This window comes from Bombus flavifrons, chromosome 8 (assembly GCF_040668555.2).
Source record: "Bombus flavifrons isolate JBK064 chromosome 8, iyBomFlav1_principal, whole genome shotgun sequence".
In the NCBI taxonomy this organism is placed as follows: domain Eukaryota; kingdom Metazoa; phylum Arthropoda; class Insecta; order Hymenoptera; family Apidae; genus Bombus; species Bombus flavifrons.
In genome coordinates this window covers 6,739,924-6,767,176 of record NC_138449.1, presented here as the reverse complement: position 1 = coordinate 6,767,176, position 27,253 = coordinate 6,739,924, and the positions used below count along the sequence as shown (strand labels likewise).

At 32.1% G+C, this 27,253-nt stretch overlaps 4 protein-coding genes and 1 long non-coding RNA gene across 13 annotated transcripts; 3 read left to right on the top strand and 2 right to left on the bottom strand.

Annotated features, from left to right (window-relative positions):
- The first annotated feature begins 86 nt into the window (after positions 1-86).
- Positions 87-4,031, top strand: LOC138182300 (uncharacterized). Its single transcript, XM_069118010.1, has 11 exons — positions 87-1,006; positions 1,152-1,299; positions 1,449-1,624; positions 1,703-1,875; positions 2,011-2,164; positions 2,307-2,351; positions 2,430-2,580; positions 2,722-3,080; positions 3,205-3,497; positions 3,573-3,680; positions 3,907-4,031. The coding sequence occupies exons 1-11, from the start codon at positions 929-931 to the stop codon at positions 4,001-4,003; spliced, it is 1,782 nt and encodes a 593-aa protein (XP_068974111.1). The 5' UTR covers positions 87-928; the 3' UTR covers positions 4,004-4,031.
- LOC138182332 (uncharacterized) lies at positions 2,920-3,691 on the bottom strand. The gene is made up of 2 exons (XR_011173764.1): positions 3,556-3,691; positions 2,920-3,361 (listed from the first exon to the last, which is right to left on the bottom strand). It is a non-coding gene; the product is annotated as an uncharacterized LOC138182332 (long non-coding RNA).
- Positions 4,032-4,402: 371 nt separating the features above from the next.
- On the top strand, positions 4,403-7,313 carry wda (will decrease acetylation). The gene is made up of 10 exons (XM_069118011.1): positions 4,403-4,744; positions 4,846-5,003; positions 5,108-5,447; positions 5,556-5,788; positions 5,908-6,090; positions 6,184-6,336; positions 6,391-6,538; positions 6,671-6,839; positions 6,913-7,096; positions 7,174-7,313. Exons 1-10 carry the CDS (start codon positions 4,676-4,678, stop codon positions 7,304-7,306), a joined length of 1,770 nt encoding a protein of 589 aa, XP_068974112.1. The 5' UTR covers positions 4,403-4,675; the 3' UTR covers positions 7,307-7,313.
- Positions 7,314-7,436: 123 nt separating this feature from the next.
- LOC138182296 (inositol 1,4,5-triphosphate receptor associated 2) lies at positions 7,437-17,449 on the bottom strand. Of its 6 annotated transcripts, none has more exons than XM_069118002.1 (13): positions 16,863-17,449; positions 12,964-13,789; positions 11,633-11,831; positions 11,180-11,532; positions 9,941-10,140; positions 9,518-9,545; positions 9,281-9,421; positions 8,772-9,001; positions 8,460-8,571; positions 8,271-8,333; positions 8,099-8,175; positions 7,745-7,972; positions 7,437-7,587 (listed from the first exon to the last, which is right to left on the bottom strand). In XM_069118002.1, the coding sequence occupies exons 2-13, from the start codon at positions 13,528-13,530 to the stop codon at positions 7,461-7,463; spliced, it is 2,325 nt and encodes a 774-aa protein (XP_068974103.1). In that variant the 5' UTR covers positions 13,531-13,789; positions 16,863-17,449; the 3' UTR covers positions 7,437-7,460. The 6 variants fall into 6 exon arrangements, with proteins under 6 accessions (XP_068974103.1, XP_068974101.1, XP_068974102.1 ...); XM_069118000.1 differs by having other exon boundaries at positions 8,069-8,175; positions 16,863-17,448; XM_069118001.1 differs by having other exon boundaries at positions 7,745-7,975; positions 16,863-17,420.
- Positions 8,887-26,079, top strand: LOC138182313 (serine protease snake). 4 transcript variants are annotated; one of them, XM_069118031.1, is made up of 5 exons: positions 8,887-9,020; positions 21,726-21,926; positions 24,120-24,361; positions 24,893-25,194; positions 25,616-26,079. In XM_069118031.1, the coding sequence occupies exons 2-5, from the start codon at positions 21,743-21,745 to the stop codon at positions 26,004-26,006; spliced, it is 1,119 nt and encodes a 372-aa protein (XP_068974132.1). In that variant the 5' UTR covers positions 8,887-9,020; positions 21,726-21,742; the 3' UTR covers positions 26,007-26,079. The 4 variants fall into 4 exon arrangements, with proteins under 4 accessions (XP_068974132.1, XP_068974133.1, XP_068974130.1 ...); XM_069118032.1 differs by lacking the exon at positions 8,887-9,020 and adding an exon at positions 10,642-10,664; XM_069118029.1 differs by lacking the exon at positions 8,887-9,020 and adding an exon at positions 20,252-20,686.
- The last annotated feature ends 1,174 nt before the right edge of the window (positions 26,080-27,253 follow it).

Here is a 27,253-nt window from a genome sequence, read left to right as displayed (position 1 = left end):
ATTACTATTTCGCTTTGTGTAATAAACAAATGTTTATTACATATAAAAATACAATTATGTAATATTTATTAAGAATTATGACCACGAGTATTAGTAAATGTATATAATTTCAAGACAACTGCGTTGTCAGATACGCACGCTTACGTACATATAGATATATGGTATGGTGAAGTGAGATACGACTGTATATCGGAATTTAATGTGCTTCTAACTCATTTACTTCACATTATAATTTGACTTTTATATATACTTTACTTATATAAAATTAATTTGCATTGCGAAAAAATCAAAATATATGTAATAATCGTTTATAAAAATCAGTAAAATTGCTGAAAAATTAAAATAACGATTACGAGTTCTACAAATACTTTAAATACTTTTCTTTTTGTTTCTCTTCTGTATTTTCTCCTCTCTTGATTATATGCATTGTAACTTTTAAGAATAGGTAAGTTTGTCTACAATTCTTTTATAACTTTCTTATATTTTTTTCTTTGTAAATTTCTTATATTTTTCCAAATATTAACAGTTTAGATATTATTTTTTGTAACCAATATCTTAATCACTATATGTATGTATAGATACCGAATTTAAAAGGCGCTGCTTGAGCAACGCGCATGTGTATACATACACGCGCATACACATACAAGCAAATTCGCTTTATTTTTAAAGATTGTTATCGCTACTCCGTTACAACATTTTTCTGTTACACACATGGATGTGACATTGAATAAGTATGTTCCATTTAAAAATACGTATTAAAATAGTATCAACAGTCGGAGATAATGTGTGTCAATTTTTTTAATTGGAAAGATTGTGAGAATCATTTTTTCTAAATAAACACAAAAAATTCATGGGAAATTTAAAAATTCGATTATAAAGTATACAAATTTTGAATACGATATAGATTCTGTAAAAGCATAGTTCAGTTATGCTTAAAGGTTATATGATAACTGCGTTCCTGATTGCAGTTACATATTCATCTTTTCCATACACAAATGAACGTAAAGTAAGTATAGGTACAATAAGTAATTAAATGTAATATTTGATATTTATTTTTATGCCTGTATATTCATCACCCATTTATCAATATCGCTTGTAAAAATAGAGCCATATATTTACTTTATTTTATTAAAAAAATTTTTTACTTACAGTATATCTGTGATGCCGATGGTTGTAAAATATTAACAAATAACTTGAATAATAATATCTCATCTATAAAATATTGTACAAGCAAAGATATTTCCACTGATGTTAATTTTTCAATAATAGAAAATAAAAATGAAGCTTCTGAATCTCCTGGTAAATAATAATATATATTTATATCTAGATTTTCAGAAAAAATAATTAGACTAAAGTATATATATATAATAATAATAACATTTTAAGTATAAATAAAATCTATTTATGTTACATTATAAAATTTTTATATCATATTTAATGTTTCACAGCTATTATACAGATTAATCTTAAACCACCAAAAAGTATATGTAAATATGTATTAACTTTGTTAACTAATGCATCAACTAGTGAAGAAAATTGTGTGAATTATAAGTTTCACAACTCTTATGGAAGTGAAACTCATACTAGGAGTACCATATGGTTTGTTTCAGATAAACAGTATCAGGTAATAACTTTTAATTTTGACATTGTATAAAATGAATAATTTGTTGGAAGATTTAACATCTATTCTTTGTTTTTTTAGAACACTATTGGAATTTTTGTTCCATATATATTTACTGCATGTTATTCTGTTCAATTTTCCTTTGATAAGGATGTAAAGATGTTAAAACGTAATAAATTTATAAAAACTAAATATAAACGAACAGAAATCATGACACCAATATTTGAATGTACATATGACTATAATATTGATAAGTAAGTTTATATTGTGAAGTATAGATTGATTAATTTGTACAATATCTATTAAGAAAATAGTTATATAATACTTTTATGTCATATTTTCTTAAATATTAGAATTTTATTTAAATTTTGAAAATTTAATAAATTTAGAAAAATGGGACTTCTTGAGGTACTCCTTTATAAACCTATGGTTACAGCTGGAGTAATAAGGTTGGGAAAACTTTGGTATGATTCATCTGGAAATGAAAGCTGTCCTTTTAATAAGAAAGAATTTCCTAATGCTGTTTGGAGCTACGATGTTTTGGTAAAATTTTAATAATACATAATATATAGATTGATGATGTTTCATATTATTGTGAAATATTTAGACTCCTGTGTATATGTTAAGTTATAATTTGATAATGTAAGTAAACTAAATTTTTATAAAATTTATATATCATTTTTAGGACAGTTATTTAGGAGATAAAAATGATACCTTTAATACAACTTTGGTAAGTCTTATGTTTGATATTTCTCAGTTATACTCTAATATCCTGTTATGTAATTAAAATTTGTTATTTCATTATTAGTTAACAAATGAAATATATAATAGAAATTTGACATTTCAAACTGAAATTTCACAAAAGGTAAATTATTGTGTTTCAATATTTTTATATCGTGATATAAGATGTCAAGAATACACTTTATGGGAACCACCTGACATATGTTCTTGGTACCAAAGTAAGTAAACTGATATTATTATGTTCATATATCTTTCTTAATTTGTTGCTTAAGATAGTCAATATTTCCCAGTTTGAATTTAGATGTATAATAACTTTTTTATTGCTGTGTAGTAAAATATAATGGATGTTTTATTTACAGGTTGTCAAGATATTACTATTTCAACTTTTGGTGTACCAACTAAAATTAATTTTGATACAACTTCTTATTCGTACCTGCCAATTACTATTATTACATTAACTATATTTACAATTATTGGAATTATGTATCTCATCTATATCATACATATTTATAGTATGCAAGGAAAAAGCTTTCATAGAAATATTTTCAATGGAAATGTTCTTAAAACTAATGAAACTAAATATAAAAAAGAAGAAAAATTTGAAGACGCCAATGTTAAAAATACAGATATTATATTGCTATATCCTAAGGGTTCTGAATCGTTTATGGCATTGATGGCAGATTTTCGCGGACTACTTAGCCATGTTTGCCGGTGTGTTGTAAGTTATTTACAATAATATACAGTTTAAGAAAGACTACAAAGATATAATTTACTACAATTGAAGATGTGATTTTCTATTACAATGTAACATTGATTAATTGTAATATCTATATACCTTACAGGTACACGATTGGTATGATGGCATGGAATGGAATTATGTGGCCGAGGTCGGTGCTTTTGATTGGTTTGCAGAAATGCTCCATAAAGAATGCCGCGTTGTTTGGGTAGATACTCCAATAATGCGTGCATTAATCACACAAAGATTTAACAATAGTTTATCTCTTAAAAATTTAGAACAGTATAGTTTCATAAATATTGGCGATTTCCGTGACGTAGTATTTCCTACAGTATTTAATTTATCTAAACGTAATATCGGAAAATCGACATTACATGAGCCTAAACATTTTATTGTACGGTTAGTACAAATTTTATAGTTACTACTTTTATTTAAATAAAAGTAGCATTTATATTACCTTTTTATATTTTGCAGATTAAAAGAATTTGACAATTTTGAAAACGATAATGATCCTTTTGTTGATTTGTCTCAGCATATGAGATACTTTATACCTCAGGATTTAAACTTGCTGTGTTCTGATTTGTAAGTTTTCATTACCAGAAATACGTTTATGTAATAATTTTATTATAGAAGATAATATAATGCTATTACGTTCAATAAGTAATATAATATAGATATTACATATATTTAAAAAAATACATTAATATTGCTAATGAAAGCAGTATAAATATGAATATTGTATATCTTTTTCGTACCGGTGCCGATATTATTATATTATCAGCTTTTACAATGTATATATGTATTTTAGGTCAGCAGTGGACTTAAATATTATTGTGCCATTCACAAGCCAAGAAGATCTTATAAAACAACATTTACATTATGTAAAATTAGATTTTTATAAATAAATATTTCAATTATTTATAACTGTTTATAACAATTAGTATTTCTAGTTGTAAGTAAACTACCCCTACTTAAAAGTACTAAAGTCCGACATGTCCCTATACAATATTAATGGCTATTCAACATTTCAAAAGTCTTATGTTTAAATTTGTTGACAAAATATTTGAATTTATGAATAAGAAATATAGCAATCCAATTTGATGCTAAATGCTAATGGAAAATTTAATTGTTTTATATTTATGCATAAATTAGAAACACGTGTCCAAATAATTCAAGCATGAGAAGTACTTTTCTAGGGGAAAGATATGTTTTTGACTTTCAGAATGACTGACGAGCGGCAACTATTTGTTTATAGATCTATATGTTATAAATAAGGTTGAATAAAGTATGAAAGTTTAAAAGGAATTAGTAATGAAAACAATATGCCGAACATTCGATAATTGAATGTTTATTCAAGTTTAATTCACTTCATTAATGGAAACATACATAATAATAGCAGTTATTCAAACTCGATGTCTGTTCCGTTAATTGTTGATAAAATATGAATATTATTTGTATTCAACTGATCTTTTAAGTAATTGTTAAAACTACGTACTTTCAATGATTTGTATTATTTGACGTCTTTCTTATGGTTAAATATTTTCATTTGAACATAACCAACGTATAATCTCAAAAAAATGAAACGTTTAAAGAGTGAATTAATTAATGCTACAATTGAATCATATTTAAAACGACGTCATTATCAGGCAGGTTACGTTCTTATTTTTACTAAAAAAATGTTTTTTGAAGTTGAATTACAACTATTAAATTGACATAACCTCTTGTTATTTTCAAATATCTATTATAGACTAGCGACATTTTTTGTAAAGGCAATCAAATACATTGCCGAACAAGTGATGAAATGACTCTGAATGCAACTGCTGCTTCTGCTACTTCCCAAGATAATTCAATCATTTTTAGTGCCATTAGCATTGATGTTACTGCTGCAGATCAAGCGTATCAACGGTATATCTCCTTAAATTTTTGTTATATCTGTTTCATTATATTAAATTAATTATATATAATCTTTACTGAGAGATTTCATTTTTAAAATATATTTTTTTCTCTAGGTTGAAGATGTGGGTAAATATTGTACTCGATGATAAATTAAAAATGGAATTAAAAGGGCTTCTATACCCTGTATTTTGTCACTTGTATTTAGAGATGCTACATACTGGTAACAGGCAAGCAGCAATTCAATTTCTAAAATCACATCAAAATGAATTCAACAGTGAAACAGAGAAAGATTTTTTAGAAGAACTATCCAGTGTATTTTCAGTACAAGATATTGAATTAAGACCTTTAGTTAATTCATTTAGAACTAGAAAATATAAAGTGGATATGTCAGATGTTGCTCACTTATGTCTTCAACAATTTCTTTCAAAACATGGTCATATAATATTAATGCAGGTAATATTATAAAAAATGTTATATATTAATTACAAAATAATTATTTATTTATTTTTTGTTATATATATAATATAAAATATAATAATTTAATAATTATTTTATTTTTAGATAATAAACACTCATGTAACAATAATTAAGAAAATGGATGTGCCTGAAACAGACACAGAAGGATGTGAAGATGCAAGTATACGTTCTGAGGTGGGGATTAATGGATATGTAGAACAACCATCAGGTACTGGAGCTGACCGTGAAATGAGAGAATTACAAGAGGCTATAAGATTAATTCGAAATAATGCTCATCAACCTCTACGAATATTTGCAGTAAATAATGCTGTTGAAAAGTAATTACACATATAGGAATTTATTTATGTAAAAAATTAATTTCGTTGAAGATCAATGTAGTAATAATTAGAAAATTGCAGAAGTCATATAAAATTTATTTATTTATTTATTTTTATAGTGCAAGTAGTGGTGCCATTCCACCCAATATGGATAAATTAGCAGTAGGGTTTAGTACTACAGAGATTAGACTGTGGGGTATAAATGAAACAGTATTAATTAAGCCAAAGTATGAAGAACCTTCCTTCACATTTGCCTCTGATATTCCATTTTTACATAAATTTTACGATACGTCGGATGGAATGTAAGTTCCTATAATTTCAAAATCTTTTTAAATTTCAGTACATTAAGTACATAGAATAATATAATATTATACAATTTTGTATTTCATCTTAAGGATTGAAGGAGGGGCAGTGATACTTAGAGGACATACAGATGTTGTACATGATTTAAGGTTTATTCCAGAATCGGATATATTACTTTCTGTATCTAGTGATAAAGATATGAGGGCATGGAGACTTAATGATTACACATGTGCCGCAATTTATAGGTACGTATTTAAATTGACTATGATACACTATAACTAAAATGTAATTTGTTACAGTGGTCATAATTATCCTATATGGTGTATGGATCTTAGTGTATTTAATCTATATGTAGCAACTGGTTCTCATGACAGAACTGCCAAATTATGGTCTTTAGATAGGATATTTCCATTACGTATATTTGCCGGTCACTTTTTAGATATAAATGTATGTATTTCAAATATATAAAAAAAAAATATTCCCTTTTATATATTCAAGGATTCATATACTTAAAAGAATATGCAAAAAAATAAATTTAAAATTTGCATTAATTTTGTTATATATTATATTATTTTGTAGTGTGTCAAATTTCACCCAAACGCTCGATATTTAGCGACTGGGTCTGCTGATAAGACTGTGAGATTATGGGATAAGGACGACGGAAATTTATTAAGGGTATATATAGGCGCGCAGTCAACGATTTATAGTTTAGCTTTTAGTCCAGATGGGAAATATTTGGCAGCTGCAGGTAAGACAGTTTATAATAATATTTCGTAAAATAATATGTATTTTGTAATTTATTAATTGAGACTTTATTCTAGGCGATGACAAATCTATTTCTATTTGGGATTTATCAACTAACGCATTGTTAACTGAACTTAAAGGCCACGAAGACACGATTATGAATTTAGACTGGAGTTGTGATGGTCAATACATTGCTAGTGGAAGTTTGGATGGCACTATTCGTTTATGGCCTACACATGATCATGTTAAAATTGTTAATAGGTAATTTTCAATACTACAAATTGAAAAGATATTTATTTTTAATATTGAAACTATATTTTAATTGTACTTTTTTACAGCAATTCATCAAGTCTAGTACCTGAAACAGAATCACCACAAATATTCTCAACTTTTTGCTCGAGTATCCTTTCTTTACGTTACTACAATAAAAATAATTCGCTCGTGTGCATTGGAACAGTGGACAATTTGTAATATACGGAAAAAAAAGAATATTAAATACGATATATTTGTAAATCCCGTCTTTTATTATTCCTTGTAAGTGTTATTACACGGGGAAATATATATTTAATACTGTAACACCATAACACAAAAACGCTAAATCTTACTATTAAAACCATTTAATATATTATGTAACAAATGTTGAAGTAATTTGTTTGGCATAAAATCCGAGAAAAAAGATAAATGTAAACCATAATATCGACCGCCATGTTTCGATATTTCTAGTTATTCGTAAAGGCTCAGTTGTTCGTATACTGAAAACAAAACGTTTAACAAACGTTAAGTATTTTTTGAAAGGTTCGCTTTCTTATATTTCATTATAATTTTAGATATTTAATATGAACTAATAATACGTTCCTGTATTTACTTTTTATTTAATTATATACCATTTCTTATTAAATGAGTAATTACCATGATTTTATCTGCTTTTCAACAGTTTTAGTTACACTTGATTCCAAGAAAGAATTTTGTTTGATAATTGATCGGTCTTTATCCCTTGTATTATTGGCTATGTTACAATTCATACTACTAATGTTATTACTTTGGTCGTTTCTTAAGAGATTGTTATTTTCTTCAATGGAATTTCTTCGCGGCTCAGTGTGCTCAAAAATGTCACGTAATTCCACGACACTATTTGTGCTGCTAAAATATGGAAACATCATTTCATTTATTTTTCTTATCGTTTTAAATATATTTTATTATTGTTAGACAGCGGAATAAGAAAATAGTACAAACTCCGTTCGGTTTAATTTTTCGTTTTCCCACCTCTGCGTTTCGAAGCATAACGATGGCCGTCTTAAGTTAACTCTTCCGGAAACAGAGTTACGTTGCCTAGGAGTTTCCTGAATTTAAAAAAAGAAAAAATTTCTCTATTTAATTGTAGCTTTTTCTTGTAATTTTTACACAGAAGATATAATAGTATGACGGAAAGTATTGCCTTTATGTCCTGTGCACTCAAGGGTCGCGAAATTGTAGCGATGCTCGCTCTTCTCCTAGTCATCTGTAAATAAAATTAGTTAAAAAAGAATTAATTAATAGCGAACATATTCTGTTGATAAATCTACAATTTCGCGTATATACAGCGCAATATATTGTATCTTGTCTAATACATTACTAATTTTCAAACCATTGTTCGATTATTGCAGGGTAATCCATTTCTGTATCTAAGTTTAGGTAAATCATCTCCCACCTCTCCAGTAGTTTCTTCTATCATGATATTGTTCTTCAACAATATTTGTCTGAAAAATTATAATTTTTAAATATTATTAAATCGCCTTGAAAAGAAAGAAGATTATTTTTTATGGCAGATAATTTCTAACAATTAATTATGATTATATTTTATTTTTCAGCATGAGAAGAATATTAATTTAATTTACGAATATTGCGAGAAACACAATGAGATAAATAAACAAAAGGAAGTTTTGAGGAATATGCTTACTTGACTTCTGCGATATCTGCTGCCAGATTTTCGCATCTGGATCGCAATAACTGCAAATACTTGTCACCTATGAAGATTGCTCGAGAGATTCTATGCTCCTGGTACACTGCTCCGAGTGTTTCAGCGGCGCAAGAAACTCTATGGGCCGAGCGTGCTATCATGTCTAACTGATGACGGACGTTTTCTATTTTGTCTATCGACTCTTGATCCGTGCAAAGTGGACACAGACCCTTTAACGGAAAATAACAGGTAAATAATAATAATAATGATTAATAGTCTCTGAACATATAAAATTCTTTCAAAAATTGTAAAACGGTTTCAATATTAATGCTTTCTGAGTTTTTATGAATTGGCTGTATTAATTTATTGCAATGACAAGTTAGTTTTTTCAAAAATATATATTTACATATTTTTATAATTGGTATAATTGATATTTGGAAAAATTGACAAGAGATCGATTCATGAACAACAGCGATGAGCGATGGAAGAAGGTAATAAATTATATTTACGTTTATATCTTCTTGCATCTTTTGTATTTCGTTCATAAAGTTTCGTTCCGATTGATCTCGTTGACGAAGCGACAATGCCATCCTTCGATGCAGAGTGATCCTATCCGTACTAAGTCCTATCGAAAATGCAATATATTTGCGCTGAAATTAAGAAAGCGGGTCGATATTTACACAGAATAAAACTAAATGTACACTCGTTAATTTCGTAATGTTACGTATATCTGATAACTTATTAACCTCGAGCTCGTTCTCTGGTATATTTTCCCTGTAACAAACAAAGAGGAAAAAGAGATAGAATTAATTCAGATCTGAAAATGCATATACGCTATCGTTCAACGAAAATAGTCGGGCACTCGCGCTTATCTTGGACCGAATGCAATCGAGTCAGAAAATCATTGATGAAAGGATTTCTAACGATTTAATCTTTTTTTCAAGACGAGTTCCATATTCAAGTAAATAGAATATTCAATATTTGACAATTTCATATTCAACGAAAGAACTATTTTAGTAGCATGTAATTGGTTGACGAGATAGTGGATTTTAAAATTGCATCCACGTGAAAAAGATGAAATGTGACGTATGTATGTTTCCCCTGTGGTTTTCGGATAGAGAATATACACTGGAATAAATTAAAAAGATAGTACTTTGACTCGTGTGTACCTGTATACACTGTCTATATCATTGGAGCACGATAACCCCATGATTTGTAACCTAGTGTCGTTGAAGCTAGGAAAAGCTGGAAATTCCTTTTGTTCTTCATCGAGCGATTCATCTTCTTTGACGCATCTGCAACGACGTTTCGTACGATGGTATCGTTCGCAGTCGCCTTCCGACAGAGATCTCCTTGCGGCAAAAAGTTTCTAGTGGCAAACGATATCAAACGATACACATACATATATTCGCGAAGAATATCATTTTGTTTCTTAAACAGATACCGAGTTTTCAGCGTTTTTCGGCTTCTCTATAAATATCTCAATGCGCGAAATCGAAAGGGAATTTTAGTAAAAGCGTCCGTACGCTTTATTTCGAATTTCCCGAACTGTTATATGTGCTTCGCGTTTTGCTTCTAGAACAAATATTATTTTTCCTATCGAACGGAATAGATCGCCAGATGTAATGCGACCATGTGGTACAGCTACGACTCAAGGTACATACATACACAATATTTCAAACGTCTGGCAATGCCGAAGGTCTCCATCGCAAATGCCAGCGCAGTTTATCAATTTTTCTTCCTTTTTTCTCGCAGATTAGATTATATTCTAAGATCGGAACCGTTTAGCGGTAAATCATTCATTTCGCAGAAATAACTACGAGCATGTTTAATACGTTTCGAGAGATAATTGAGAATGATGTTCAATCTACCTACATTGCACGTATATACATTGTAAGTATATACATTGTAAGTATTTGCATGTGAAGTAAATGCCTTTGTTTTCCTGCAAAATGACTGTTTATCAGTTTTTACATCTTATTTTCATAGTATCGAACCTTTATAATTACATAACAGGATCTAAATACATAATCTGTCATTATACATATTTCGTGTAACCACCGTACGCATTAGGACACCTATTCGTTATATTTATTGAAAACTTAACTTTATTTCATCCAGTATTTTACGCCATAAAATCAATTAATTACTACATTACAATTATAGCATAAAATAAATAAGTTATACAAATGTATAACAAGATGAGAATAAAATTAAAACGATATGAATAAAATGACAAATCTATGATAAAGTAACCAGAAAATAAAAATGACGATAGCGTTTTCAATTCATCAGCAGGTGTCTTAATGCTTGTCACCAGTAATATACGTTTCGATATTTTTGCGGAAAACAAGTATATTTTCTATAGGAATAAAAAGAACAAGTGATATTTTAAAAAGATTACCAACTTGTCGCTCCACTCGTTCCAGACAAAGTTCCTCAACATCCTCCGCCACTTTTTGATCATGGATTTCCCTTAAGTTGAGTTTCCTGGAGGGTTCACCCAACGAGATAGACAACAAGGTTTGTGACAACGGGCTGTTACTTTTCGATCGTGACCTCTCATTCTTCGTCTCGTTTCGCGTACATATCGTGGCGTGCACAGTCCGTTCGATCGAATCGTCCTCGCTATCGGAACCCATCGAGCTATCCTCGTGACTCGACATTTCGGCATCGACTGATGTATATTTCCCAAGACGACGGGCACCCGACGCGTTCACAAACGAGCGGGGATACTCCGAATCTTTGATCTTAACCAGATCTGCGAATCAGAGAGAAATAGATCTCCAACAATATACATCTTATTGTATTTTTAGGTTTTTTAACTTGATCGAGCTGTGTATAGACTTTCTGCGATTTACCGGTGCACGTGATGGCTCGTGAACATGCTGAACGCGTTTGCGGTGAATTTCCATGTTGCGGCTCGGCCGTTCCATTGGTAGCAGAGCTGTTCGTTTCAGCGTTTCCAACTTTTTCTTTGGCGAATGATCGAATAGTATTGGTTAGGTCGGGTGACGAATTGGTTTGGCGCGAATTGATCACGGCACTTTCGTCGGCGACCTGTGATCGAAAGACAACAATCATTAAGAGTAAGAAGATTATTTTTAACTCTTAACGGTCCACTGGTGGGTTCTAACTTTAGACTAGACTCTGTTTAGCTGTCTGATAAATCATGTAATATATATAACATAGTTCTGTGGAATACACGATGATGCTGGAAATTGGGCCAAGGTTTTGTTCCTTTTCCTTCTTTTTCTCGGTTTCTAGATGATATGTGAAAGCGATACAATTTTGGAATTCTGTACACGTTGCGTTATAACCCTTAGCTATAGATCATTCGTAAGGAATTTTTATTCCATTACTATAATATGATAATATGTAAGAGTTTTAGAAGATTTAACGTTCGAGCATTTTCAATTGTATAAAATCAACAAACAACTATGTATGATCAAATAAAAGAGTTATATCAGGAAACCACCGCGCAGAAGTATTTAAAAGAGGATTCATTTCCGAATGAGTTCGTTCTTCATTGCGACCGGAATAATCCTAAGAAAAATATTTTCGATGCAGTAGATTCAGCGAAGTTCTACGAAATTAATTCGACTCGCAAATCGTATCAGAGAATCAGTTTGCCATGAAAACAGTCCGACTGAAATATCCTCCAAGGGAAAATACCAACAGGAACCATTAAGAGTTAAATCGGGAGACTCATAACAATCACGGTCCTTATTAAGTTTTCCAATCTTTTAGATAATAACGCTTTCTTCTATATTCTATGTATCCATTGTAATATATCGAACAAAAATTAACTCGTTAAATGGATTGTCTTGTAACCGGACATATATATAACGTTGTTCTACGTTAAATGTTTTCTTCAAAAAAGTTAAAAATCTTTTTTGTCGAATAAATTCGAGGTCCGCAGCAGAGTCGATTTCAGTCACATCGATTTCAATTGTTGCAAATACGAATGCAACGCGTTTTATACGTTTTATCTTAAACATAAAATCAAACATATATAAAGAAGTACTAGATAAAGATATTATTAAGACTGAAAGATTACGATCTGAATGACGAGCTAGTCTCGTCTGCCCCAGTTAATAGATCGAAGACGTTGAGATATTCTTTCGCTTTTATAAAGAAAGATAAACATAGCCAAGGATCGTTTTTGTTACGAGTTTTTGTTACAGCTTACTTTGTACTCGTAATTCCCATTATTATTCAACTTATAGTGTTTCCCGATTGACGTCTCGGTAATCGTGGCGTAATTATCGACGATCGTGTCCTCTAGAACTTGAGGTAGCTTGAACCCTATCGGAGATAATGATCCAGCTTTCGAAACTTGCCCGTTATTCGACGAGGGCTTTTCGCTGAGCCGACTCGGTGAGGAGCAGCTCAAAAACTTCCCGTTCTCGTTCAACGAACGATAATCATCGACGAAATGTCTTTCCTGCAAACTCGCTTGTTGATCGATCTGACAATTCTTCGAATCAGCGTCCTCTCGAGTTCTTTCGATTTGTACGGACGGGCTGCTTGACGTTCTTCGAAAATCCAGCGTCTGTTTCTCCTTCCCTTGATCGACCTGCGCGATCACGTCGAACGATCGATAAAATACAGACAATTTTCGTTTTGGAATTTTCGATAAGTCAGTGTCGTTCGATGTCATATAATTTGTCGCTTTTATAGAGGCTTGTTGCTTCTGATCTGCGTCCACTTCTTGTGATCGAGGCTGTTTCTCATTATCACTTGTGGATTCGTCCATTTGATGGTTTTTAATTTCCACGGGTTGTTTTAACGGCTCTTCACCGTGATATCGCTATTCCTTTTGGACGTTTCACTTTTTTCTTATCTATTTAAATCACAATTCTCTAGTATCATATTTGTATATTGCAATTAGATTAATGGATTCTTATGCGAATATCTTTATGGAGATTCGTTTCACGAACAAGATATTCAGCAAATTGTTGCAATTATTTTTTACGATTACGATGAATTTAGTGGAATTCGATAATGTGAATTCACTGAAAAGAAATTACAGAATCAGATGCGTTGCCGCAATGTTGGGTTCTTAATGAGTTAAGTCTAAAGATCGTATTAGCCATTAAACCTCGATCAAGCACAGATATATCGTTACTATTATTATTATTTAAATTATAAAGAAAGATATGAACACACACGCATACATACACATTGGAATATTTTTTAATTATCTTACAATTAGAATAATCTATCTGCATTGTAGAACCATGAGAAATCAGCATACGCAAGAGACGCGGTTATGGTATGATATTCAATTCCCAGCGCGGGCAAGTTCGCGAAACACCCACGGAAAGTTGTAACACAGTTAACAGCACTGTGCTAAGGAGATTATTGCGTAATACCGAGCGGCGTATCAATGTCAACGAGTAAAGAGTGTAGCGACCCGCGCGTCAAATGAACCAGAACATTTTAATCAACGAGGATGGGAACGCGCGGTCCGTTTTACAGTTGCCTTTTCCTCTTGCCGATATAAACAGTTTGCATACATTAGGCCTGTACGTTAATTAGAACCGTCACCGATTTATCCAATTTAGCGCGGCGATCATACCATTGAAGGAATAAATTGGCTTGTCCTTGCCACTGGATGGACTAATGTTAAACATGTGCCCGCAACTTCTACGCGTTAGCTCATTAAGACATACGTACGTACGTGTGTATGTAGCTCACCGATTTAGATCGCTGTTCAAAAGTATTTCGCATATTTGTTCATTTCTGACGGGATACGTTTTAATTCCAAAGAAGGATCGAGTACCTTAATTACAAAACTAATATTGTCTAATTTGTATTGTATCGAATTGTATTAATATTGTATTGAATATTGTCTTCAAAAGTTTATGTAGAATAACAAAGTTTGTCAGATCTTACAGAATTATCTTGGTACTTGACAAAGTTCCGATTCTTTAATCTTTGAATTAGGAGTCGTAACTGATAGACATACCGTTGATATTGATACAATCAACGATGCGAATAAAAGAATTGTATGTTGGTAAATGAGGTTTCATTTCCGTTATTGACACTTCATCGTTATGACATTGGAAAAGTGATTTTAAACAGACTAGTGAATATGCAATGAAATACTGGCGCTTCTAACGATAAGAATTAAACGAGGTACGGATTTTTCAACAAGATTTATAACAAAACAAATTTGAGAAATTTCTTTACTCCCGGACTGTCTATTAGTTGCAAGATACAGATAAAATAAAAAAATTCTTCTAAGCTTGTAAAAGGACCATGATCGTTAATATGCAAGCAGCGATACTTAAAAAATTGGACGAAACTCAATAGATATATTGGATATTAATATACTGTTGGGCAATTTTTAAACGTATAATTACAATTTACTGTTTGTTAATTCTTCACGCTATTTATTTATGTGCCGTGCTTTGAATCAACTAAAATATCTGGGTACTCGCGAGCAGTAATCTATATAGTTCAACAAGTTTTAATTGCAATCGCAAATGTCCATCGTGAATGCACGCGTGCGACACAATATTCGCCATCAGCTACTATTTGCTTAGAAACCACTCCGTTTGACATCGATATATTTGTCGAAAACTTTAACGGATGAGTTGTATATAAGTTGCGTACGATTTTCCTAGAACTTCGTAGATGTAAACTGCCAGATATAAGTATCAAAACACCTATTCGTTACATTGGTTGGATAACTCCGACAAATATTTTTATTATTTCATTCAGTATCATAGAAAAGATTCGTGATTATTATATTGTAATTATATTACGATATAAATAAATTAGAAAGGGATGCGAATGAGATCATAGCGATGCAAGTGAAATTATAGATTCGTAATAAAATACCTAGAAAATAAAACGTTTAATTTATATCAAATGTAAATGTCTTAATACATACAGTTCGTAGTGTCAACGACATTTTCTATCAAAAATCTAATTCTTTTAATATTACTGGTTAGACTGTCCATCGTTTATGATTGATTTAAGTTAATCAAATTACGTCACTTTTCATATTTATTACTGTAGTATTACCTAAGTACAAGGTACAAGTTCGCTCTAGCTTGACCGTGATACTGAGATGGAGAAAAGATCCAATTATATATAATAACATTAAATATTTCTACGATTTCACGCGCGTGGAAATTAGTCGCGCGTCGTGTGCATCGTCGCGAGAATTTGGATAGGAGACAGTAGCTAGGACAAACAATTTTTACATAGTCAAAAGGATACTTGAAAATGTATATTATTCCGTCCGGGCTATTTAATTGAACGAGATTTTGCGTAACTTTCACCAGTACCGATTTATCTGATCCGAGGGGCGCGGGAAACTCCGTATTCTTTCCACTTGCCTTCGACGAGAATCGCGTTCACAAGATATTGAGAGTAAAAGTATACTAAACTACATTTCTTCTGAATGCGAGCTTACAGCCTTAATTTACCCAGATAAGCTGTATTAATGAAAGCAAAGCGGAAAAATTAAATTTAGTAATTCTAACTGAGATAACATTACGAAATTATTTATTGCATCGAGTATTTTGCGCTCGTATCTATTTTAGACAGCGGATTGCTCGGTTTGGTGAATATCGAAGTTAGTTCCTTAGTAGCTTTGTAGTTGGTTTACTTTCCCATTTTTCAAGATGTACCATTCGCTTAAAAATCATAAGACGGATATTACGTTTGCTTACGAATAATTCATATTGTAAAAATTCATCTACAATTTTATATTTTGTACGCTATTAATACGCCGAAGATTTTATCGAAAAGAGTATGCGATTCAAGATTTGCAAGCAAATATCAAAATACCATTCGTAACAGGAAACGTCCACAGACTTTGAAGACTTTGTTTTCTTATCTCTTAAGTAAAGCCGCGTTATACAAGCTGTTGCGAAATAACGACTAATTATTTTTAATCGAATAACGCGAAATGAAGATGGCATATAGGGAATAATAAATTTCAGATTCTTTTAGTTTCAAAATTTAGTTTTAATTGGATGGGACATTTTTATCAAACAGATCGGCGTAATGGCAGAATACGTAGAACAGCGGTTAATAAAACGCATCATTATAAAATAAAGCTTCTCTTACCTAATGTTGCGATTTTAAACGACTTGGAGATTCACGTGTTCCTGGGTCTGAGCGCATCGTTCGTTCGCCCTGTCCCTCATAGAGAAAAATGGTGACGGAAATCAGGTTTTGCGTGCTTCGTGTCGTTCATTCTCGTTTAAATCAGCAACAACAGGGTCATAGATGTGAAATAGAGTAATAAAAGCTGAAAACAAGCAATGGAATACGACTGGCACGAACGCCGCAGCCACACTGAATGCGAACGCGTGTAAAACTGTTCTCTTTCTCGCTCTACCATCCTCTCTCCGACAGGCTCTATCCTCGCCTTTCGAACTTCTTCCCTCTTTTTCCCTCTTTATACCGGTTTTTGTCTCTTTTTCTCACCTCTTCCACTGCCGTTTTCCTCCTTCGTATCTCTTTCGCGTTTTCATACTTTTTTCATCCGGATTCAAATGTTTTCGAAACGTATTCGGTAGGTATATGTGCATTATATTGTACACGCGTACATTATAACACGCGTCTAGACGCAGCCGGGGAATCACAAACGATATCTGTTCAAGCATTCTGGTAATTTGTATGAAGCATAAATCGCCTCTGACACGATTACAGTAGTAGTGTTAGTTTTTTTATTGCTCATTGAAGATGTAGGAAGTATTAATGCCATCATCTCGTTTCATAAGTACTAGCGTTTATTATTTTATACTTTGAATTTACTCTATTTTATTCTAACATAGAATCAGACAGTGATCAGTGAAATTTACGATCGATAATAGTTGGGAACACTGCAAATAGAGTAATTAGGATAGAAATGGTGAACACTAATGAATCAGAAGGCAATTCTATTTTATTTTTGTTTTGTTTTATAATTGCGATAGTCGCATGCATTAACGCAATATTAGATAACTTATGTAAAGTAGTATAATTGGGAATTACTGCGTGTTTCTAAATATAGACAGATTTCCATTCATTTCGATTACATACTACAGTATGCTATAAAAAATATAAAATTTCATACGACAGAGAATATTAAAGCTGGTAACTGGATATTTGCCATCGAAATGTTAACAATTTTTTAACGCGAAACAGATCTTCCTTCTGTCCTGGATATCGGTTTTCAGTTATTCATTAATTTCGTTTTTGATTTGCTCGATTATGGAGCCCTTTCATTCATTCAGCTGCATATACGTTTTATCATTGTTGCGCGCTATATGCTAGTAATTCATAAAGAGACGACGCTCATTTGTTAATACGAGAAAATCATTTGTCTTTCCTATCGTTATGAATGCAGTGGCTGATATTTATGGGTTCTATGACGTACGTGTAAAACTTAATCAGAAATTTTCTTGAAAAATCAACATGAGGTCATAAAGATCAGAATAATTGTAGCATTAACGTGAATTTCTTATAAGGAAACAAAGTGGAGAGCCTAAGTTGCAACTTCATCGTGATACACGTACGATTATAATTTTTAATACGATCTCAAGGAAACACGGTTATTTTTATGCGAGTGCATTTCAGGGAAGGTATTCAGGCCAATGTCGTACATGTGTGAACCCCCAAGTTCTATTTTTATGGGAAACCCTGCGAGTAAATACCCGTGTAATTTCGCGGTTTTCTGTTTGATGTAAACGAACGTGAATAAGTTTACCAGGAAATAAAATCTAGGTGACTGAATAAGGAACAAACTACCAATGCAAGCCATTGCATATATAATTTCTATGTATCGTTGATGACTAACAATATATCATAGATCTAATTCTCACGGGTTTAATATCGAGGAAAAAAGAAAATTCGGATAAGAAGCAGGAAAACTTGTCTGAAATTCTTCATTTACGTATACGAGCTTTTGTTACAGAAATAAATGCTTATCATTCACGGTCATCCAACGATGACCCAACTTTGCATTCTGCGTGCGGATTTCTCATTTTTTCGTTCGTTTTATTTTCTCGATAAAACATATTTTACCGAGTATATTTTAATTTGACACGAACAAAATTCTTAAGCCTTCGGTTTATTTAGAATCGAATATAAATGTATATAATCTTAGGTATATATATATAAGTGAGTCATTAAGAAATTATTTCGAATTCAGAATATATAAAAGATTCTCGTTTATATTTCAAAAATGATATTTTAAAGAATTTTAACTAATATTATATAGCCGTATAACGGTTTATTTGTTTTATCGTTTTGTTTAACTTGTTCTTATACCCTTTGGTAAGTAAACATTTCTCAGATATCGCTTTTGGAATATGAAGTGCAAAATTTACGCCGGAAACTTTCACACGCCACTGTAAACGTTAAGTCTCGATGCAATAAATATATTATTATTATTATTAGTTTCTTTATACAGAAACTATTATTTTTTTGATAAAATGTACTTCACGGAATATACAGGGTGGTTGGTAACTGGTGGTACAAGCGGAAAGGGGGTGATTCTACGCGAAAAAAGAAGTCGAAAATATAGAATACAAATTTCTTTTTTAATTATTTTTTTAATTTTTCCATCGAGACAACGATCTACAGTGAGATCCGTTATAACGTACCGCACGCGTACCAAGCGAAAATTCAAAGTCGATTTTCTCGAAAACAAAGACTCAAACGAAACATTTTTATTCTATATTTTCGACTTTTTTTTTCGCGTAGAATCACTCCCTTTCCGCTTGTACCACCAGTTACCAACCACCCTGTACTTCGTTTTGACTGGAACAAAATCATTCAGCTGTATGTCAATTAAATTTTCATTATAAATGAACACAATTTTTATTATCTAATACAATAAGTATTATCTAATAATAATAAGTATCATCATGTAGCATTCGAAACGTTGGACGCTATATAAACTTTTGTACAATATGGAAGCGAACGATGAGGTATCATTCAGGTAGCTTTGTGACAGAGGTCCTTGAACCAACGACAAAGAGAAGTGTCGCGTTATTGTTATGTTTATACAAGAATTATGCTTTTCAAACGTAAAAAAATAATATTTTGTTTGATGGCTGTGTCAAAATCTATTGTAAGTGTCCATTAGTTTTCACTGACTTAATATTATGTAAGAATTTTTATCTTAACTGCGATCAATTGTTGCGTGATCGTTAACTGTACTCCAATTATTGTAATTAACAGTACGTCAAGAATCATCGTTAAATTAATGTCAACTACGTATTATCGACGTGTCTTCTCAAATAACCATCAATCTCGATCTTAATATACTTTCGTCATGACATAATTCCAAATAGGTCTCTGTCTACAAGATCGCTTTATCTTTGTACCAAATAACATCGTCCCGAGGTAATTGGCAATTTGTTGTTACGGCGTCATTGAGGAATCATTGAATTTTGAAGGAAAAGCAATATTAAATTAAATATTAGCAAATATAAAGCAATATTAAAATAAAGAATCGTAAATTACCGCGCGCAACGTTAATTACATTGTTCAAATCCGGTTCGCGACGTCCATAAGGAGGCATCTAACATTCAATACGTAATACGTTAATCGCTGTACATCGCATCGCAACATGCCGCCTATTCATCATTGATTTTTTAATTTTGTCATTTTCTCTATTCCTGTTCTTCCCACCAGGAAGACCAAAACATATGGGCGTGAATCTTTCTTCGAGTCTTTCCCTTCTATCTGATTCATGGCATCACTCGTGCTTGCTTGATCATCAGTTTAGTCTTGAACTGTACGCCACGCGGATTGGTTTATCGGCATCGTTTGTTTCACTTCTCATCGCCGTGTCAGTTTTGTGTACGTTATTACAGAAATGTGCAGCATCGTTCGATCGAATGCCTTGTTCTTGCTACTCCTCGTCTTAGCGTCCGTGACCAAAGAAGAACTCTATGGTAAATAAAATATCTATTCCGTGTTCGTGTGTAACTTATGTCTCTGTCTGTGTTTTTTCTCTTCTCGTCGTAATCGTCTTCACGTCGAACGATTTAAAAATTCATGATCATCTCGCTTCAAAAAGTGTTTAAAACTGCGATCGCGAAAGACGGTAGAGTTGTTATGTCTCCGCCCACTCAACTCGGATTTTCTAGAGAGAGAAAAAGAAAAAAAAGGAATATTTTTACGTTTTGAACTCTTCAACTCTGTCTTCGTCACGACCGGAATTATGATGTACCGTGGTTGAACATTTTCGTCCCAATAAAACGTATATCGTCGTGTTAAGAACACGAACATAGTGATCTACGCGAATTTTGTATTGCACGACGCGAACGAAATACGTATTTATTTTACAGCGACTTACGAAAGTGTTTGGACCCTTATTATATCACATTTTTGTAAATCGACTAGATATAGGCAAACTTTGAAAGTAATTCGAAAATGTACATAAAAGAAAGTATAACATACAAGACGTTTATCTCACACGTGTAATTAGCGTTAAAAGCGATACATTATGCCTATCGGTAAAATGGACAATTCACTGTTTAAACAATTTCGTGATCTTTGTGAAATGTATGTTTGCAATAAATATATCGTAGCTTTCATATCAATTTTCAGGCTTGCCTCAAACTTTACCAGCGTTATCGCGATACTCGTATCGTGTCGCGCATTATACAAAACCTTTTGCATAACGTAGATAATATATACAGATAAATGTTCTATGACACGCGTTCAAATAATTTCGCGAGCAACTGCACTTGCTTATTGTAGATACGTTTTGTGTACTTTTATGACGTCACTCTTATGTATTGTAAGGTTAAGCCTTTCTTAGCTGGCAACTTCGCACCGATCATGTGGAGTAACGTTTGTATTAAATTGTTTGCGTGAAGAGGCCGAGTTAAAGACAAACATGAAATTCAGCCTCGTTAACAAGACTAACAGGATGTTACGCGATGAGTAAAAGCAATATTACCTCTGGTTTCTCTTTGTTCCTCGCAGAAGGAAGCCATTGCACGATGGAACAAGGTAATCCAGGTGTATGTAGGCAATTGTCCGACTGTCCCTTCAGGATGCAGGAAGTAATGGAAGGTAGAAGACATACGACTTCTTCGGGAAGATGTGGATTCGTTAAGAACATCGAGATCGTTTGTTGTCCCATAAATATCACGAGGAAGATATCACCTCGTCCAGCTGATATTGGTATGGCTCTTTGGATAATGTAATTTTCTATGGTTAAAATACTTTGCGCGTGATCACTCTTTCTACAAAGCATGTACTTTCTTTGGGGCTATATAGATTTTTGTATTAAAAGTTAACTTTCTCCATAGTTTCCACAAATTAAAGATTCTATCATTCGTAATTAAAGGTTCTGTCACACCATTGCTCCTTTAAACCTGTTAATTTGTATCGTAAATAACGAGTCCGTCTTTGAAACTTCCACCTGTTTATATTATAATCGAACTATAAAACCTATTTCGACGTAGCAAATTGATCTTATCAAAATTAGTTTTCGACAATTTCTTTTCATTAAAAATCTGCGTAGGAAGTTTACACTTCGCAGATGTTTTTAGAGATCTAGGAAGACCGGAAGATTCACAATCTGGAAGTAGTTTATGACACAATTATGTTGGTCGGATGGTATAAAAAAATTTACGCGCGTGTTAGATACAGTCGCTTGCATGTGTGAAAAGTACGCGTATATAGTAGATCGGAGTCTGTAGAACATCATCAATGATTGAGCATATGGAAATATCAGAAACAGATGTACTAGGAGTATAACATAATTCTAGTAGTTAAAAAGAAGTGAGCTGTCTGAAAAGTAACGATAAAAAGAACTGTTATAAAAAGGTAATGACACAACTTAGTCTCATGTACCTTTTTAATATTCTGGAATGTTCATAAGAATAGCGAAAACGCACGTATAAACGAAATAATAAGATAGGACTTGGTAATATCGGTTTGGTTCGAAGCATATTGGATATGAAAAAAAATTGTCTCTCTACGAAAAACAAAAAGCTTGATTGATTATATTTTTCCTGTATGGTTTACGAACGTTAATGTGATAAGAAACAAAGCATGCTATGTTTTAAGTCGTATTGATAAAAAATTTTCCTTATTGCAAAAGATTAGATTATAATACTTATTGGAAGAAAGAAAAACGGTAAAAAGAGCAGTTTAGTTTTGTCTCATAATTATAAAACTAGCATAAAAATTCTATTTGAAATTTTCATCTTACTACGTAAATATTTAACTCAGCATACTTTATAATGAAATAATAACAATAACTTTTCTAAGTTTAATTATTCAATTTCGCATACTTCTAGTCTTTTGTCACGTTGTATTCTTGTACCTCGTATCTGTATAAGAATTAAACATTTCAGGGTAGTTTTATATTTACGAGATGCGGTGTACGTAATTTATTGTTATGGATTTTATAAAATAATAGTATGAAATTTTAATTACGTAGAACGAGAAGCGAGGAATAGATTATAATACAAATTTACTATCTTAACATATCAAATTGCATGCATTTTATCTGAATCTGAAATGAAACACGAAATGCATAAAGATACGTCAGAAAGAAATTCCTTGATAAAATATCGCGATCATATGCGTATAAATCACCTACTACGAAGTTGATTTGCATACTCTATTTAAAATTTAAATGGTTAACCTTCCTTTTGGTCCAGGATTTATGCGCAATGCGTAAAATTAAGTACACGTACTACCAAAAAGAATACGTACCTTCATTTTGGAAATTTTCTTTTTCTTACAACCATTGTTAAAGGCATATTAATCTTCTCAAAACGTATTTTGCCGGATTTATTACCACGGCTCTCTTGCATAATGCAACTAACATTGTTAACCCAGTTAAAATTTCAATAATGATATTGAGATCTATTGAAAATGACAATGTGAGTTCGCGCTTGCCATCCATATGCAGATGCGCTAGTTACAATAAATAGTAACTAGAATAGTTATAGTTCTAGATATAATCGATAGATTTAATCGATAGGTTTCAGATATTCTTTTGTTTTTATCCCTAGTCCATGTAAGAAAGTGCAATAAAGGTTTTTCGGCTCAGAACGGTGTGATAGAATTATCCAAAGAATAAAATAATAACTATTGTGATCCTACCTCTAAATGCAATAACGAGATCAATAATAATACCGTGTCACAAGTTACAAGTTGCCAGTATTATCGAGTTACAAATAGATTAATATATTTGACGATAAAACGAATGAAATTTTACAAGTAAATTAGAGAAGTTATAATTCTGTATTAATCTGTGATTTGACTTGTAATAAATTATTGCGCAAGAGGATTAAAAAATTTTTATCGAAAGTTCGATCGCTTTGTATCATTTATTATGGTAATGCATTTAATTTTTAGCTTGCCAAGAATACAATGAGCAGAGCTCGCAATTGTACGATCTATCATTTCACATATATGGTGGAGTTGAGGCTAAACCTGGAGAATTTCCATATGCAGTCGCTTTAGGATATGCAAACAAGGACCTTTCCGAAAATCCAGCACCTATCACTTACGAATGCGGAGGTAGCTTGATCTCTATTGAACACGTGTTAACAGCAGCACACTGTGTGAATAATATAAACGAAAAAGTTCCAGTCGAAGTGAGTATCTTTGTATGATTTTTTGTAAAATAATAAAAACCTGTACTTTTTTATCTATCTTCGTTCTTGTTGTACGACTTTGTGACTGTTTGTTAATACACGATATCGTGTGATTTAAAATTTACATATCATGTATCTGTCTATCTTTTTTAGACATTATTTCGTTTACTACTTTAACGTTTTATGTCATTGCATTGTTGTGAAATAAGTTAATGCGAGTCCATCAGAACGAGAAATTGAAATCAACCGTGCTTTTTCCCTTCATGATCAGAGAAAGATTCGGCGATATATGGTTAAAGAACATTTTAAGTTGCACATATATTACCATCGATTACGTTTATTTTGTTTGTCAAATAGCAAAATTTAATGTAATTCGCGCAATGTTTCTGTATATGCTCTGTAACAAGTAACTTCCCTACGACGTATGTAAAAATTTCTCTTGAGAGAAAGAAAGATAAGATTATTATCTTACGAATTAACATTAGATAACGTTAACAGATTTCTTTAATGAACTTTTACTCACTATCCCAGGTACGAGTAGGAAACGAAAGCATAGTAGATATCGCGGCAAACGTGCAGCGAATCCCGATAAGCGACATAATATCTCATCCGAAGTATAAACGCAGTGTGAATTATAACGATGTTGCCATTCTGAAGTTGAAAACAAAGGTACTACTTTCCAGTGCGGTTTATCCTGTCTGCCTTCAAACCCAATTCTTAAATACATTGAGCATGACACCGAAAATGTCTTTAATAGTGATTGGTTGGGGTGCTACAGACTTTAGCAGTTTGGAGCCAAACTCCATCAATTTGAGGAGGACACCCGCTCTTAGGTATCATAAATTTATTATTTTAACCGTAACTGCTAAAGCACAATTTCTAGAATTTCGAGATTTTATCGAGCTATAAAATTTAATGTTGTTTCTAAAGTTTTCCGCTTCGATGTTGTTTCTTTTAAAATGACGTTTTTACATATTCGCATTTTGAATCGTTGATGAAACCTGTAGGAAATGTGAGCTAAGTTTAAAGCGTCTTCTCCCGTTCGTCGTCGTAATTTAAATTTTGTTACTAAATTATTTTATTATGTATTTTATTATAAATTATATATATTATTAATTATTTTATTACTATTATTATTATTATTACATCATCAGTCATATCATTTCTAAAATTCAGATTATAATTCTCTAGGGCGCTAAAAAATCTTTAGCCCGAGAGAAGCACCAAAATGTCTTAACTCGTTCGAAATTACAGACTCGTGGATAGAGAAGAATGTACTAAAGACTACGTAGGATTTCCAAAATTACCCAATGGCATCGACGACAGCATGATCTGTGCTGTAGACACGAATCTCACGAGGGGAGCAGATGCCTGTCTAGGAGATAGCGGAGGTCCACTCTTACTATTCAGCCAGCAAGGCGTTAAAGTAGTTGGAATTACGGCTTTCGGACAAGCTTGTGGTGGTTCCAAACCCGGCGTCTATACGGCGATATATCCTTATTTAGATTGGATCGAGGAGCAGGTGTGGATAAGAAGCAACGAGAATAACAAAGCTGTCGTGAAGGCTACGAGTAACAAGAGTGAACCTGTCATAAACCTGTCATTTATTAATCCTATCTTTAACATCACGTACACGTCTCACTGAGACATGGCTTATACGTGTTACACATACCTGGAGGATATTCGCATAGTAGAATTGGATTATGTTACGGAGACAACGGTGTATATCATCAGTTCCATTTTTCCGATTTTCCATCTAATTTAATCGTGCATGATACCTTAGATGATCTGCTGCATCTGCTGCGTCATATCCGATACAATCGTATTTTTTTATCGTTAGAAAATTTCTTATTGTTATGTGCGATTTTTTTATAACATTTGCGCTTACGTTAAAGATTTCCTCTAAACGTTAAAATTCCTCTTTTCGGATTGAAAGTACAGCGAGATTCATAGGTGGAAAATTGAAGGGCCGCAGCAGGGTTAATAAATTGTATAGTGATTCGTAAACGAAATTTAGTAACTGAACAGTCTACAAAATATCGAAACTTTTTAGTAGAAAAGTTGGTAATTGAAGACCGCAGGGCAAGAACACGAGCTAAGTTACGTTTCCCATTTCTTAAGCAAACAGTTTTAAAGTAGTAAATTAATCTCATGTTATTAAAATCGTCTTTGAATTTGACTTTGAAGCTAATTTTACGGATAACTTAAATCAGTGTCGTAATATTAAATTATTGAAAGTAATTCAAATATTGCTTACCTTGAATCATACCCCTCTCTGGTAGAGAAATTTATCAATTATATTTTCAAGCCTCAAAGATGAACTTTAATTAAGTGTCCGAACCCCTAAATTTTTAGTATATCCAATGTGTGTCATCGAGAAGGAAAGAACCATAGGGAGTAAACATTAACAAAACCCTCTTTTATTTATTCACATTCTGTACAAATGTTATTTTACATAATGTAATTATGTGATAAGCGTCGATTTGAATACTCTTCGAAGTGAAGTACAGTTATTAAAACCGAACGTAGGCGATCTTGGAATAAAGTAGAAACCGTTGTTGGCGGATAAACGTAAGATGTATTGATTGTATGCTTTTTGTAAAAAATGCAAACAAAGAAAAAATGCTTTCTAAACAAAATAAAAATATTTTAGACGAATACTCTGAACGGTTAAATACGTCTAACAAGGGCCTCGTATCTTTAAAGTCGTTACTCTTTAAGATATCCAGATGCAAAGAAATATACCAGCACCAAGATTCAAAGCGATTCCATGTAATCTAAGTTTACGATATAAGTTTCCACATTTTCCTCCAAGTGATTAATACATTAAGGACCAAACGAAATGTAGGATTATTACAAAGCATAAATAAAGAATGTTTTATCAAGGTACAA

What these genes read in the sequence shown, in the direction of transcription:
- LOC138182313 (XM_069118029.1), top strand. Translation starts at nt 20,608, where the DNA reads ATGTGCAGCATCGTTCGATCGAATGCCTTGTTCTTGCTACTCCTCGTC. An exon ending in ACCTCGTCCAGCTGATATTG is followed by an intron (nt 21,927 to 24,119) that starts GTATGGCTCTTT and finishes TTTAATTTTTAG; the next exon opens with CTTGCCAAGAATACAATGAG. An exon ending in AGGAGGACACCCGCTCTTAG is followed by an intron (nt 25,195 to 25,615) that starts GTATCATAAATT and finishes TCGAAATTACAG; the next exon opens with ACTCGTGGATAGAGAAGAAT.
- wda (XM_069118011.1), top strand. Translation starts at nt 4,676, where the DNA reads ATGAAACGTTTAAAGAGTGAATTAATTAATGCTACAATTGAATCATAT. An exon ending in GCAGATCAAGCGTATCAACG is followed by an intron (nt 5,004 to 5,107) that starts GTATATCTCCTT and finishes TTTTTTCTCTAG; the next exon opens with GTTGAAGATGTGGGTAAATA. An exon ending in GTCATATAATATTAATGCAG is followed by an intron (nt 5,448 to 5,555) that starts GTAATATTATAA and finishes TTTTATTTTTAG; the next exon opens with ATAATAAACACTCATGTAAC.
- LOC138182296 (XM_069117997.1), bottom strand. Translation starts at nt 13,530, where the DNA reads ATGGACGAATCCACAAGTGATAATGAGAAACAGCCTCGATCACAAGAA. An exon ending in GATATAGACAGTGTATACAG is followed by an intron (nt 9,546 to 9,940) that starts GTACACACGAGT and finishes TGTTTGTTACAG; the next exon opens with GGAAAATATACCAGAGAACG. An exon ending in GAAAAGCAGATAAAATCATG is followed by an intron (nt 7,588 to 7,744) that starts GTAATTACTCAT and finishes TTTTGTTTTCAG; the next exon opens with TATACGAACAACTGAGCCTT.
- LOC138182300 (XM_069118010.1), top strand. Translation starts at nt 929, where the DNA reads ATGCTTAAAGGTTATATGATAACTGCGTTCCTGATTGCAGTTACATAT. An exon ending in TGAAGCTTCTGAATCTCCTG is followed by an intron (nt 1,300 to 1,448) that starts GTAAATAATAAT and finishes AATGTTTCACAG; the next exon opens with CTATTATACAGATTAATCTT. An exon ending in TTTCAGATAAACAGTATCAG is followed by an intron (nt 1,625 to 1,702) that starts GTAATAACTTTT and finishes TTGTTTTTTTAG; the next exon opens with AACACTATTGGAATTTTTGT.